This window comes from Lipotes vexillifer, unplaced genomic scaffold, assembly GCF_000442215.2.
Source record: "Lipotes vexillifer unplaced genomic scaffold, Lipotes_vexillifer_v1.1 scaffold1129, whole genome shotgun sequence".
Lineage (NCBI taxonomy): Eukaryota > Metazoa > Chordata > Mammalia > Artiodactyla > Lipotidae > Lipotes > Lipotes vexillifer.
Window position 1 is genome coordinate 1,320,329 of NW_006789022.1, and position 14,696 is coordinate 1,335,024.

The following is a 14,696-nucleotide window of genomic DNA, read 5'->3' on the forward strand; positions in this document are numbered from 1 at the left end:
GCACCTGTGTGGGGAGGAAACGGTGAGCAGGGACAACGGTGGAGGCCGCTCGGGTTGGGAGAGGAGGTCAGTAAGAAGAGATATTATATGAGGCTGGGAGACAGGCTGGTGTGGGGGAGAGGCCAGGGAAGACTGGACCAGCTGGAAGAGGGTGAGGGTACCCTGAGCGGGAGGTGAGAGGGCTGGGCTCGACGGAAGGGAAATGGCCAGGCTGAGTGAGCAGTGGGCCGGGCACTGATGGGGAGAAATGACAGAACAGAGCGCAGAGGAAGTGGCCCCCCGGTCAGAGGGAGAAGGGAGTCTGGGCTGGGGTTTGGGGGAGAAGGGTGAATAGAGCCGAGGGGACAGCTGCAGAGGCAACAAAGGAGCGTGGACGGGCGAGGACGGGGGGCCTGGGGCCGAGTGGGGCAGGTGTAGGGATAATCAGAGCTGGTGGGAGGAATCCCCGAGAGGGGGAGGGGGAGGGGGATGATGGCCTAGGCTAGATTTAGATGAAGATGTTCGGGGCAGGGTGGTGGAGTGAATGAACAGAATTGAGGTGACAGGTGTACAGACGACAAAGAGGGACGGATTGGGGGCTGAAGGAGCAAGTCTAATCTGGTGCTGGGTCCTGAGCAGGTAAGGCTGGGCCAGGGTCCTGCCTGGAGGGGGAGTAGGAGCACAAGGCCGAAAGGGCAGGTGCACAGGCGACGAAGGGCCAGAGGGGTTAGGAGGCCGCGGGCAGCGAGAGGGGCGGGGTGTCCTCAGCCGGGAGGCTCGTGGCCTGGGAGGGGTACCACGGCGCGGGGACGAGCGTCCGGGACCCAGGCAGGCCGGGAGTCTGGCTCCGCAACCCCGCCGGCCTCTCCCCACGGTGACCCGGGGTCCATCGGCAGGGCGGACCCAGTTATCCGCCCGCCGGGCCTCCAGGCCTCCCCGCCTCCCCGCCTCCCGCTCCGCACCCACCTCAGGCGCTCGTCCCGCGGCTCCCGCCCCGGCCCCGGCCCGGCTCCCGAGCCCCTATCCCGGCGGTTACGGGAGAGCAGGGGAGGGACGCGCGAAGCGGACAGAGGGGCTGCGCAGGTGGCGGGCGCGCGCACAGCAGGGCCCCGAGCGCGCCGCCCGCGCCGGGCCCTCTCCCGACAGGGAAGACCGCGGTCCGCAGTTCAGCTCCCACCGCCTCAGCCCCGCCCCGGCCCAATTAGATTGGCCTTCGGTGGCGTCCGTCCCGCCCCTGGCAAAGTCTCATTGGACATCGCGAAAGTGGCGGGTCGCCGGGTCCCCCGAGGGACGGAGCTTCCAGTGCTAAGGGATGGCGAGGCGGATCCCGGACGCGGCGGGAGTCCTGGAGGTGCCGCCAGCCTCAGGCGTCCCGGCCCTCGGGGCCTGACGAGACTCTGGGCAGCGTGAACGCCGGAGGTCTTCCTAGCCGTGACCCTAGGCAGCTTCCTCATCTGCCAAACAGGTCTAATACCCCTCATCGAGTGTTTTTTTAAAAAATGGAAGGTTTTAAGCTACGCAAAAGATGTTACCATGGACAGCACGGGTCTCACGTCTATCAGCCCGGCTACAATAAACTACTTGCTTGGGGCCAGTTCTGGTTTAGGGTGAGAAAAGGCTAATTTTCTTTTCTTTTTTTGGCCATGCCACGCAGCATACGGGATCTTAGTTCCCCAACCAAGGATTGAACCCGTGCCCCGGCATTGAAAGCGTGGAGTCTTAACAACTGGACAGCTAGGGAAGTCCAAAAGACTAATTTTTATTTAGCTTTTTTTTTTCTTTTTTCTCCCGTTGTGGAGCACAGGCTCCGGACGCGCAGGCTCAGCGGCCATGGCTCACGGGGTCTAGTGCTCCCCATTCAGATCTAGCCTGCTTTCTTCTCCCTTCACAGCTCTGATTGGAAGGCTGGGGCCACAGATGAGTCCACTTTCTCATAGGCTTCCCTTCCCATCCCAATCCTGACCCCTCTTCCATCCTTCTGTATGCCATCCTAAATCCACTGCCTGCAAACTTTCCAAATTTCCTCTCACTTATGCCTGTTAGTGTTCTCATCAGCATTCTCGTTTCTTACATTTTTCTTTTATCTGTTCTGGCCTTAGACCACTGAACCACCAAGGATCATTTCATTGCTTTCCTCCCTCTGCTCCAGGCCTACTTCCATGTAAAGGCATGAGGATGGGGGCTGTGCTGTCCCTAAGACAGTTCCCAAACTAGAGCACCCTGCTTACTTAACACAAGGGCCCAGGCCACACCTTTCAGTAGTAAACAGTGGCTTTCAGACTGTCCCAGAAAACCTTAGATACTTCATGGGGTTCATAACTGATTCAAATCTTTAAAACGGCTGCAGGAAAAGGAAACTCATTTTTGTGCATGTATATATGCCTGGAGGAAGGCTGCAGCGCTGCGCTATGGGCTGAGTTCATGCACACTGCATACAGTGAAAGTATGTCAGGCAAGCAAGGCTGAGGTATCTCTCTGCTCATGTTCATTACTCGGTGCAAAAAGGTTTCATGTGTTTCACTGTGATGTCATTAATTTTCCTGTCATTATAATCAAGCTTCTGGACCTATTTTTAAGTATCTGAAATCCCAAGGTCAACTGTTACAAACCTGTCACCACTTGCATATACAAATCGAGCGGAGTTTCCTCCAAACCAACAAAAATACAGAAATAAACAGGATTTTAAAGTTATTTTTTAACCCAAATTTTGTATTAATCAAAACTTCATTGTTCTTTATTAAAAATTGTTATAACCTAATTTACATAAGAAATTAAACAAATACCCAATTTTATATCAACTTAATCTATTGAGCTTAAGCAAAAATTTTAATTTGGGGTAAAAGCTATGCTTTAAAACATTTAAAAGCCACTATCCTGGGCTTCCCTGGTGGCGCAGTGGTTGAGAGTTCGCCTGCCGATGCAGCGGATGCGGGTTCGTGCCCCGGTCCGGGAAGATCCCACATGCCGCGGAGCGGCTGGGCCCGTGAGCCATGGCTGCTGAGCCTGCGCATCTGGAGCCGGTGCTCCGCAACGGGAGAGGCCACAACAGTGAGAGGCCCGCGTACCACAAAACAAAACAAAACAAGCCATTGTCCTAAGGAAGAAAGTTTTAGGATGAAGTGGCCTTAACCAGGAAAGGGAGTTTGGAGATAAACAATCCAGCAGAGGGCTCTGTGTAAAAATGTTTATTTGTACTAATGCTTAGAATACAGGAACTAAAGAAAGAAAGAAAGAAAAAAAGACACCTCAACTCCAAAGTGACAGTGAATTAGGGCCTTCCCACAGCCAATGGGAAGGACACTCCAGGGTGTCCTGGCATGGACTGTCCCCGCCCCACTACTTAATGTGTCACCAGGCAGAAAATTGAAGAATCAGGGTGCGAAGACCTTACCAGCTGCTAGCGAGTGTGCCAGGGAAGAAAGGGATGTCTATGTGGCTTCCCCACCACCCAGGAGCCAGGATACACAGAGCAGGAGGCAGAGGCTCCCAATTCAGTTAAGGGCAGGAGCTGAATGCCCAGGTCCAGGAAGAACTAAAAGGGGATTTCGGAGGTAGGCTTTTTCATCGAGTTAAAAAACAGGCACATTATCCAACATCTCCCTGTGGCCCCCAAGCTGTTGGCCTGGCCCCCTAATGCTTCCCCTCTCCCCACAAAACCAAAGGGAATAAGGAGGGGAGGCAGAAGACAGGAAATAACAAGGGTGGGGAATGCTTCAGTCACTAGAGACCAGGGCCTGTGACAGTGAGTCAGGCAAGCACAAGGAACAATCAGGTGAAGCTGCTACTCCCCCTGGGGTGGAGTGGTGGGAATGGGATAGAGCCAGGAGGGTGACCAAGAGCATCCTGGCTCAGGCAAAGGATCCTGGGTAGCAGGAACAGAAAGCCGCAGAGAGCCACTCTGGGGGAAGGAGGCTGTGAGGCTAAGCAGCACAGAGGGCACCGGAAGCTTCTTGCAAGCTTGCTCAGTTCTCAATCCCAGCTGCTCTGGCAGAGGCCCCAGCCTGGCTCACCTCCAGGCGAAGGGAAAACCCTGGGGACCAGAGTGGAGGCAGAGCTGAGAGAAGTGAGCTGCTCTCCCACTCTTTCTCGGAGGACATGGTTTGAACCCTGTGAATACCAGGGCCAGGGCCCAAGGCAGACAGAGTGAATGCACTTCATGGAGAACAGTGAAAAGCTGGGCCCACAGGTATGCCTTGGGGCAGTGTGATGCTCCGTTCTCCCTGAGGGCCTGGGGCCAGAGGCGGTCAGAGCTGCCACCTCAGCTTGCTGCTGCCAAAGGCAGGTTGGCACGACCTCCCCGAGGTTCTCTGGACTTGTGAAAGAGATTAGGAAGGGAAGGTGGGTATGAAAAACAGGAGGGAAACAGCCCTAGATGTATGGAGGATCGGGGGTGGCCACATCAAGAGGAGTTCTGATTCTGGTAGATGGAAGCTTTCTCCTTCAGCAGGTCCAGACACAAGTGGCAGCTCCAACTTCCTGCAGAGAAGCATAACGGGGTTAGGAGGGGCCCCGCACAATCCTCATCTGCTGTTCTTCTAATCCCCATACCTCACCTCCAGTAGCAGGACTGGCTACAGGTAGGATGGGAGATGTTCTGCAGTAGCAAAGTCTCACAGTTATCCTGAGCAGGGAGGAACTCTAGGTCTTCAAATATCATGAAAAATAATTCTCAATGGAGATATAAGAAATAATCGCCTGGAGGCCTATTTCAGAATACAGATGCCCAGGGCCTCTTGGCCTATTAAATCAGAATCACTAAAGAGGACCTGGGTAGATGTAACTTTTTAAAGCTTTAAAAAGCTTTAAACTTGTGATTACAGAAGAACCAGACTTCATTCTCATGGCCCCAAAGGTTAGAATAAAGATCATGAACAGAGGCTCCAGAGAAACCAATATTGATTCCACATAAGACAGCTTTCTGTGAAGACCATGGAAAGGTGAGAAGGGCTCCCCACCGTCACTAGGTGCCTGAGCAGAGGCTGAGGACCCAATCAGAGGAAAGGGGGCCAAATATGATGACCCAACTTATTGTGACCCAAGTCTGGTTTCATAGAAAAACAGGAAATAATGTCCCTTATGAGAAAAATAACTAGCTCATACCTTGTTTATTAATATTTGCTATGGTTGGATTCTTCTATGCTTTTTTTTGTTTTGAGAAAGAAAATTAGCCCTCTATGCCTTGAAGTTATAAGCATAATTGTACATATGTGTATTCGAACATTATTCTGGGGGAAGGAATCTACAGCTTTCAACAACTCTTCAGAGATATGTGACTCTCAAAAAGGCAAGATCCTTTCTGACCCAAAGGTAAATATGCAGCAGTTGATAAGCTTTTCTGTAAGTAGCCGGAGAGCGTTAACTACTTGAGGCTTTGTGAGCCACATACAGTCTCAGCCGTATCTCTTTTTTAAAAAAAACTCTCTTTAAAAATGTAAAAGTCATTTTTAGCTTGTGAGCTATATATACTAGTTGCAGCTAGGTATGGCCAGAGGGTCATAGTTTGCAAAGCCCTGACCTAGAGCCTAGACCATCTGATGGTTCTATGGGATCCCCCCGCGAGCTGCCTGCAGCTCTCCACGACCCCAGTGTCTGAGCAGCACTCCATTAGGAGAGCCCTTCTACAGCTAATGTAGAATTGTGCCTGTGAACGGATATTTTATGGTTAAAAACCCCCCAAAACACACTACTTCTCCTCAAACACGGCATATGACAGATGAAACTTATAAAGGCGGCGTGACATGAAAAAGCTGAGTGCTGCCCTGCAGCTGCGGAAGGACCCTCAGACTCTGTTAGTGGCCTCCTTCTCTAGGGGGTGACAGCAGTCTGACCTACACTACAAGTCAGCCCACATCACAGTGAGCTACTTTCTCTTGCCTGTAATGCTGGCCCACATCCTTGGTCACAGTAACAGCTACTAGGCATTTGTGTCCTCCTGAGTAAGCTTCTGAATTTCTGTGAAGGAGGGGCTTCGGCACAGACACCTGGCTGGAAGAGGACTTCCTGCGAGGCAGCCACTTTTTAGCGTCACCACTGGTTTTGTCAAAGACCCTCCATAAACCTGAAGCATCATTAAGCACTTGGAGGGTCAGAGCAACCCACTCAGGCTCCAGATTCAACTCCCTCCCCAGCACTGGCAGAAACAAACGCGCACATCTGTCAAGAATGGAGTGCTAAAACTAGCCTCGCGTCACACAAACTACGAACTGAGCTTCTTAGACTTGTTGGAGGAAAACAAATCTCTCCTTCTGGTAATTATTCTCTGCTCAGCATCTGTTTTCTCTCAGGCTGTCGATTTTCTGTGTTTGTAAATGTTATCTGGTGATAATGTACAAACATTAAAGCCTCAAAGTTGCAATGCTAGGAAAGCACTCTGAAATGAGTGAAGGCAACGTGCCAACCCCCTAATCCGAAAGAATGTATCACTGGTACGAGAACTCACTTAACCATACAGGCGATTTTCCAAGTTACTAATAAAACACTTGTTCTGAGTAAGAGATCAGGGAAACCTACCTTCAGGAGGCTCAGACATAGACGGGGTGAGACAATACATGTGGTAGCCACGATCGCAGTCATCACAGAAGAGCAGCTGGTCCTAGAGAAGGCAAGATGGAAGAGGAAGGGGGGAGGTGAATGACTAATGGACCTCAGTTGGGCTGTTGAGGACAGGTAGGAAGGAGGGCTTCTGCAGACACGGCTGCTAATTCCAGGAGGGGCAGGACAGATGGCAGTAAGAACAGACATGGGACCCTCTGGACAGAAAATCACTGCTGTCCACTTCCACCCAGACAGGGTCACTACTGTCATCCCTACTGGACGCCACCAGCCGCCTAACGGATCTCATGGCCTCCACATTGTTCCCTCCTAATCTGTTCTCCACAGTGCAGCCAGTTACCTTTTTCAGATGTAAGACAAACCACATGACTCCTGATTAAACTCTCAGACCTGGTGGCACCTGCCTTCCAGCCTCATCTTTTACCTGCTCTCCCACTGCAGGAGGGCTCCAGCCGGCCACAGTGGCCTCAGTCCACCCACTGTGTCCACCTTTAGGCCTTTGTACTGGCTACTCTTTCCTGGGAATACTCTCTGTCCAAATCTTCTTGAACTGTTTCCTTTGTGTCATCCAAACCTCAACACCAACATCACCTCCTCAGAAAAGGCCTCTCTATCTAAATCAGTTATTCAGTTACTCTCTGCCACATTACTCGTTTCACTTTCTTCATGGAATAGCATAAAAACGTCACCCACTTCCTTGCTTACTGCTTGTTCCCGCAAGAATGTAAACCCCATGAAAGCAGGGACCTTGTTTGTCTTTAGTGTGCTTATTGCCTAAAACAGTGTCTGACACAAAGTCGGTATTCAATGAACACCTGCCAAACAAATCAAAGTTCCCACGGGTGGAAAGTACAGTAAAAGCTGAGCAGAAGCGTGCTGGGGGCGGGGGTGGGACGGGACGGGACGGGACGACACACGCACATCGTTCTCGGAGGTGCCACAGATGTTGCAGCACTTGCACTCGATGCACTGCCAGCGGTAGGTCTTCACTGCTGCCATCATCACGGGGGTGAACTGGAGGCAGGACGGATGCCCTGTGGGGGGGAGCGAGTGAAACAGGCAGCCGGAGATCGGGGAGAAGCGAGGTGACCTGGTTGACTGTGACAGCCACTGGATGCTGGCAAGCCACGAGCCCCTCGGGGACTGGGTGCCGGCTAGGGCTGCCCTGGCCCTGGGTTGGAGGTACCTGAGCGGCCACAGTCAGAACAGGACACCAGCTCCTCGGGCTGTCCTGTCTTCTTGTTGATCTTGGAGTCCCCCAGGCAGAAGTCACAGTAGTTGTTGGGCAGGGCCAATCCATCGGGACCCTTCTTGGCTACAGGGAGAAAGGGAGGGACTTTCATGATACCCATGTGGGCCTCTGGGTCTCTCAACATCCCTGCAGGGAGGGCTTTTCATAACCAGGCCAACGCCTGTTTGCCCCGCCTCTGACAGCAGCTTACATTTCTGCTCCTCGGACCTCTGGGAAACCGGGGTCGGTGGCTGCGAGTCTTCCTTGTCCTCGCCCTCCTCCTCAGCCAAGTGGGAGTGGGCATAGTGGTAACTGAGGCCTGGTCGGTTCTTGTAACGTTTTCCACAAACTAAGCATGGAGAAGATTGCAGAGAAAGGTGTCAGGATCCCAGAGTGCCACATCCCTGCCCCTCTAAGCTGTGGGCTCCACCTGAGGCAGAGGTAATCACCCCCATCAGCTCTGCTCAGGGACAGGCCTTTAGCGACAGCCGCCTCCCCGTGGCCAGGAACATCAGGCCTGGGGCTCTCCAGCTTCCATGGCTCTTCTCCCTACTAAACTCCAGCCCACGGCCACCTCTACTCCTCCACGTAGGTTGTCTGGGAGGCTGAGCCCTTGCCCCATCACCGCCTGCCCTGGGAATAGTCTGGGGAGCTCCAGGTCAGGAGGGAGAGGAAATTTCTATAGTCTTGCAATATGGCAGGAAGGAGGAAAGGTAGCAGAGACTCCAAACTTTTTTACCTCTCAGTAAATGAAGGAGGCTTACGCTACTCCATATATAACGTAGCCCAAATAAAGGAGCTAGGGGGTGGATCTCTTGGGGATAACCTACCAACTGAGTCTGCTGGGGTAGCTGTCTCCCAAAGAAACTCAAAGACACTCCCACATCAGTGCCCTGCCCAACCCCCCCACCCCCCAACCAGCAAGGAAAGCAGATCCCCATGTGGCATCTCGCAATTTTGAGCAGTGATACCAAGAAGAGCAGGGGGCAGCAGGAAAGGAACAGGGAAGGGATGGGAGGGGGGGGTGGCGGGATGGTGGGGAACGTTAGCTGACCACTATGTGTCTGTTTTGGGGAAGGGGGAGCAGAGGGATCTGTTTGTAATGGGTTCCTTATAATGCTTCTGAAGCCACCCCATGCAGTGGGCCCGAGCAGCCCTAGGAGCAACTTTGTGGGAGACAAGCAGTGGTAAAGGCAGCTTCCAGGACCGTGAGGAGTGGAGCACATAGAAGGCCCATTGCTCCTGTCCCCATGCCATTCCAGAGACTTTACAACTAGCATCACAGATGATAAGGCAGGAACAAGGGAGGAGGGAAAAAGGGATAGGAAAACCAAAAGTCTGAAAAGTTGAGAGAGCTACCTCTCTGGGGCGCTTTCGAGGTATGCTTTTGTTTGAAACTATCTGAAAGACAGAAAGAAAAGTCATGAGAAGAAGGCCTTGATACACTTGAGACGGGTGCGGCAGCAGCAGGAAAGCGGAGCAAACGAGAGAGAAACCCCAGCGGTGATGGTGCTCCCAGGGTGGAGGGACAGAAGTGGGCAAGAGAGAGAAAAGGGGGAGAGAGCACAGACATTGAAAAAGTCAGTGTTGGACTCCTGACTTGACTGGGGCCAGCAGACCTGGATGCCACCTATTTGAGGCCAACCCTGCCTGCTGTGTGTGCCCCTCATGGGTACCCCCACCCCGAGGACAGCAATCTCCCCCAGAGCATGCAGGGCTCACCCACCGTGTAGCGGAGGCCAGGGCCTCTCAGGGATCTCAGAGGGAACCAGTCAGCAGGCAGGACAAGAGTCCAGGCTTGTTTTACCACTTTGGACAAGAACACAACCTTCCCTCCTCTCATATCCTGAGGAGCTGGGTCCAAGGCAAGGACTACCCACCCACTCGTGAGGCACTCACTGTCACAGGCATAGGGTTTATCTCGGTCCTCCAGGATGGAAGCGTCCAGCTTCTTACGGGCACTGCCCACACCTTTACCCTGTGAAGAAGAGCAAAAAAAAGCCCTTAATAAGGTGTCTAGGCCTGAGGAGTTAGACTCTCCCGGAAGCTGGCTGCTCATCTCACTCAAGAGGGAAAATGGCAACAATGAGCAATAAAACAGTGGGACTCTGCAGGCTACCTGAGCCCCCAGGCTGCAGGCAGCACCTGGCCCCTCACCTTGGACTTCCCCTTGCCCCGACGCTTGGGAGTGTCTTCTTCATAGTCCTCATCATCGAGGTCATCCAGGAAGTCATCCGGTTCTAGGATCCGCTGAGTGGACAGGAAGATTAGGATGGGCAGAAATAAGGAACATCCAAAAGCTCCCCCATGATGGGACTGGCCGAGGCCGCCCAGAACCTCCTCTGTGACCTGGCCTCACTCCTCACTGCTGTTCTTTCAGGGCTTTGGGCTCTCCTTCCTCTGCGCCTCTCTTCATGCTGCTCCCCTAGCCTGGAATGCCTTTCCCATCATCACCAAGTGGCTAAATCAAACCCCATGTTTTCATAAAACTTTCCCTGATACCCCAAGTAGCTGTGGCCTCTCCTGCCTCTGACCTGCCACCTTAGGTGCATGTTAGTGGTGGTTCCCTTCCGACACCTCACTTCCCAGATTTAAATTAGAGCCTTGCTGCTTACTTGGGTGGCCTGGTGGGAAGTTTTTTTTTCCACTGATCTGCTGCAGCCTTCCTATATGTGAAATGGGCAACAATACCTATTTCATAAGGTTGTAGAGACTGGAGAAGATGATGGAAAAGCACTTAGCACAGTGCCTGGCATACTTTTAGCTCTTATTATTTTTATGTACAGTTTTATCTTCCTTGTTGGCAGAGACCAGGTCTGCATCACCCATGTAACCCCAGGCACCAAAAAACTTTGGTGGCAACAGAAGATGAACGAGAGTCTGTAGTTAGAAGGAAAGGAGCAGGAAAGACTGGGAGGTAACAATGAAGTTCTCATAGGGAACGGAGCAGGAACAGGACTCCAGGTGGCTGCCTCCAGCCCCACAGCTTCTACTTCTATTCTGATTACTGGGTGGCCTCTGATGAGGAGGAGACTGATTTCCATCAAAGCTCCCTTAACCACACTGTTAATCTTGTACCTTCCGTGCTCGACTGTTCGTCACAGGAAACTCGCCCAGGCTGTCATCATCAACTCGGGGATCTGGGGCGCCTCGCTTCTCCAGGGGGTCGGTGCGCAACAGAGCCTCTAAACTACTGCCGTCCTGAGAGATCAGCCCCTCCTTCTTCAGGGTCTGGTCTGTGTCTGCAGGCAAGGCCAGGAGGAGGCGAGGCTCAGAAGGGCTGCAAGCAGACCTCTCCGGTGTATACAGTGCTAGACCAGCCACTAGCCAGTCACTGTCTTCTGGTCTCTGGCTGCCCAGGAACCAAGACACCGTGGTTCACTTGGCACCATAACTTATCTGTTTACCTGTCTCTTCTATTCGACTGAGTTCTTTACAGAAGGAATCACATCTCATTCATTTTAGTATCTTTAGGATCTAGCACTGGGCCTGGTACGTAACAGGTGATTGGCAGCCCTTCTACCACACAGCAGGCTATGCCCCTGCTCAGGGAGGAGTGTGCTTTACCTGGTTTAATAGTTGGGAAAGAAAGTCTTGGATCCTCAGGAGGGTGGGCTCGCCGCTTTTTCCGCCAGCGCCGGGCAGGGTAGGAGTACAGCTGCCCAGAGGCCAATCCTGTGGAAGGGAAAAAGAGAGAGAAGTCAAGACCTAACCCTGGAAAATAATACCAAACACTTTCTGCATGAGTAGGCCCTGACTGAGTTCTAGAGCAAGGGAGGAATATGGACAGTGAGGGCCTGGGGACGGGGTGGGGACAAGAAAAACAGATGTAAGCTCAGAGGCCTTAGCTCTCCAGAAGCCCAACGAGAGCTTCAGCAGTGCAGCCTGCAGAAAACAAAGATGCTTCATCCTCCCTGGGCTTCTAATCACGGGACGACTATAATCTCCACGGGTGGAAAGCAGTAAGGAAAACCCTTTCAGCTGGCTCATCACCTAAGATGGGAAGCTTCTTCCTCCTTGTGCTCCTGAGTGGACCCTCACCTGGACCCCGGTGTCGCTTTTCCATCCAGATATAACAGTTGCTCTGTGCTACTCCGGTCTGTGAGTCCAAGAAAGGCAGGCGCACGCTGCGCTCAGCACAGAGGCGTGCGTTGTAATTGTGGCACTGCTCCATTGCATCTTTGTAATACTGCTCCCCAAGGCTGGAGGAAAGACAAAGATCAGGGTGTGTGTGTGTGTGTGTGTGTGTGTGTGTGTGTGTGTGTGTGTGTGTGTGTGTGGGGGTGTGGCTGAGCTATCCCTTTCACTTGCCATCTGCTTCTCTAGAAGGCTCAAGGGACTTGGAGAGTGTCACTCTGCTTTTATTTGCTACCATTTCTGGCTCATGGGACACCAAGCCCCTTCACTAAGCCATTATGAGGAAAGGTACTTTACAAATAAATTACCGTCAGGAACACAGGATTTCATCATGTGTCTAATCAGACCTTAGTCTAACCCACAAAGAGGGGAAGAAAATAATGTTCATTCTGTGCCTCTCAAGAGTATAACCCTGTGCTAGCCAAGATGCTATTTCTCTTAACCCTCAGGATTCTGAGAAGCAGAGGTTAGCTCCTTTTTACAAATGAGAAAAGAATTCAAAAAGGTCTGGGGGACTTATGAAACTATATTTAGCAAACTCTATACTAACTCTATCTATACAAACTATCTATACAATGAAATTCTACTTAGCATAAAAAAAAAAAGAAGGAAGCTCTTTGTGTACTAACATTAAACAATCTCCAAGATAACTAGAAAAAAAAAAAGGTGCACGACTGAGCAGTGTTATAGGATGCCACCATTTATGTAGCCAATTGGTGGAAAAGAAACTAGGCCTCCAATGAGAAAAACCAGGTGACTAGGGGACTTTCTCCTATGTGCCATTTTATATCTTCTGAACTTTAAACTAGGTGTTTAGCCATCTAATTCTATATACTAATTTTACAATAAATGGAAAACATCAGAAAATACTTGAACACTCTCGAAGCCTACTTTCTACTGAGTACCATTACACTGATACAAAACCTGTTTGCTCAAAGGCCTATCCTAGGCCCTTCTCCATTCTCACACCATCAAATTTTTTAGGAAAGAACCTTCTTGGACTCAAAAGATTCAATTTGAAATCTGATTTTTTAAAGTGCTTTAAAAAGCTGCAAAACTGCACAGTGCCAGGAGTTATCTGGTTCTAAGAAGCATGTATGGGCTTCCCTGGTGGTGCAGTGGTTAAGAATCCACCGGCCAATACAGGGGACACGGGTTTGATCCCTGGTCCGGGAAGATCCCACATGCCGCAGAGCAACTAAGCCTGTGCGCCACAACTACTGAGCCTGCACTCTAGAGCCCGCGACCCACAACTACTGAAGCCTGCGCACCTAGAGCCCGTGCTCTGCAACAAGAGAAGCCACCGCAATGAGAAGCCCACACATTGCAACAAAGAGTAGCCCCGGCTCACCACGACTAGAGAAAGCCCACGCACAGCAACGAAGATCTAATGCAGCCAAAAATAAAAGTAAATAAATTAAGAAGCATGTATATAGAACCAATCTTGTTCTCATGCTTCAGGGTTTAACAAGTACTTTAGTATGGGAACTTTAACTATATTCATATTTATATATCCAATCAATCTCAAAATAAACAAAATGAGGGCAGAGATGATTTCTTTCCCACAATATCCTCAGTACCCATGATGGTGTCTGAAGCATCTTGACTAAGGAGTAAAAAAGACCTGGCTTGGCTGCAAGTCACCGCATAAACGTGGACATTTAATCAACCTACATGGACCTCAGGTTCCTATGCTATTGATTGGGGAGGCCGAACTAGACAAGCTCTGACATATTCTACAAGAGGGAGATTGCTAGCAAGAGAAGCTGAACCGAGGTCCTCTGCTGTTTATGTCCATAACTCAAGCTACAGCAACAAACCCTTCTCTGGAATCTAAGGGGGGCTTTCACTGGGCAGCCACAATAGACCACTTAGGCACAGCTTAGCACATTCCCAGCAACTGAAAAAGACACACACTGCACACACATCTTGTGACACCACAAGACAGCCTGGCTTGATTCAATGCGCCGTAATGACTGTAATTTGAGGTAGGCATGAATCCTGTATTGGAGAGCAGAGCGAAGGGAACAGGCTCATATTTGCTCGCCTTTAGGAGGCAGCCATGTCCTCACTAAACAGAGGAAAACTGGATAAACAAGGCTGAGTGCAGCAGCTCCTTTGTTTCCACTGATGGGAATTGACACTGACACTGTAAGTCAAATGGAAGGAAGGGCTAGACAGGCTGAGAGCTGCAAAGTCAGAACAAGGAAGCTGGAAACAGCTGGGGGGGACGGATGAGAGATGTTCTATCAAAGCTCTTGTGAGTTAAGTGGGATTTCGGAAGGTGGGGCAAACTGTCTCGTGAGTAAGAGAGCTGAGAATGAAACACCAGTTGAGGAAGAGAGGATCTGACGAGGATAGAGCAAGAGAGAATGAGAGAGATCTCTTAAGAATCTAAGGCTCCTATTTCAAGAAATTTCAAGGTAACATCATTCTCCAGATCTCATTACCTAACTCAGAGGATTTCAAAACCAGTCAGCAACCATAGCTATCTTATACCATTATTTTGCCCTAGTAAGACCCCTTAAAGATCGTTTCAATTCTGACACCACATTTGGGAGGGACAGAAAATTTATAAACAGGGAAATTCTTCTCCCAGAACAAGATGCAAGTCAGAAAAGATGAGCTAGTAGTCCTGACCTCGATGTATAACCTCAGCTGTCAGAAGACTAGACACACCATGATCAAGAGAAGCGCCAAAAAAAAAAAGAGAAGCGCCAGAAAAGCACCTCTTTCCAGGATGAGAATGGTACAGGAGGACTGCAAGTCCCTTCTTAAAGGGCAAGTTCTGTAGGGA

At 50.9% G+C, this 14,696-nt stretch overlaps 1 protein-coding gene across 1 annotated transcript in view; it reads right to left on the reverse strand.

Annotated features, from left to right (window-relative positions):
- Positions 1-3,149: 3,149 nt before the first annotated feature.
- Positions 3,150-14,696, reverse strand: part of DPF2 (double PHD fingers 2) — a 13,521-nt gene continuing 1,974 nt past the window's right edge. Inside the window, exons 2-11 of the mRNA XM_007462008.1 lie at positions 11,804-11,964; positions 11,330-11,437; positions 10,841-11,004; positions 9,920-10,012; positions 9,662-9,740; positions 7,974-8,111; positions 7,718-7,846; positions 7,453-7,565; positions 6,490-6,571; positions 3,150-4,455 (exon numbers count right to left, since the gene is read on the reverse strand). Of these exons, the coding sequence (XP_007462070.1) occupies positions 4,379-4,455; positions 6,490-6,571; positions 7,453-7,565; positions 7,718-7,846; positions 7,974-8,111; positions 9,662-9,740; positions 9,920-10,012; positions 10,841-11,004; positions 11,330-11,437; positions 11,804-11,964 (1,144 nt within the window). The 3' untranslated portion in view covers positions 3,150-4,378. The remainder of the gene's footprint in view (positions 4,456-6,489; positions 6,572-7,452; positions 7,566-7,717; positions 7,847-7,973; positions 8,112-9,661; positions 9,741-9,919; positions 10,013-10,840; positions 11,005-11,329; positions 11,438-11,803; positions 11,965-14,696) is intronic.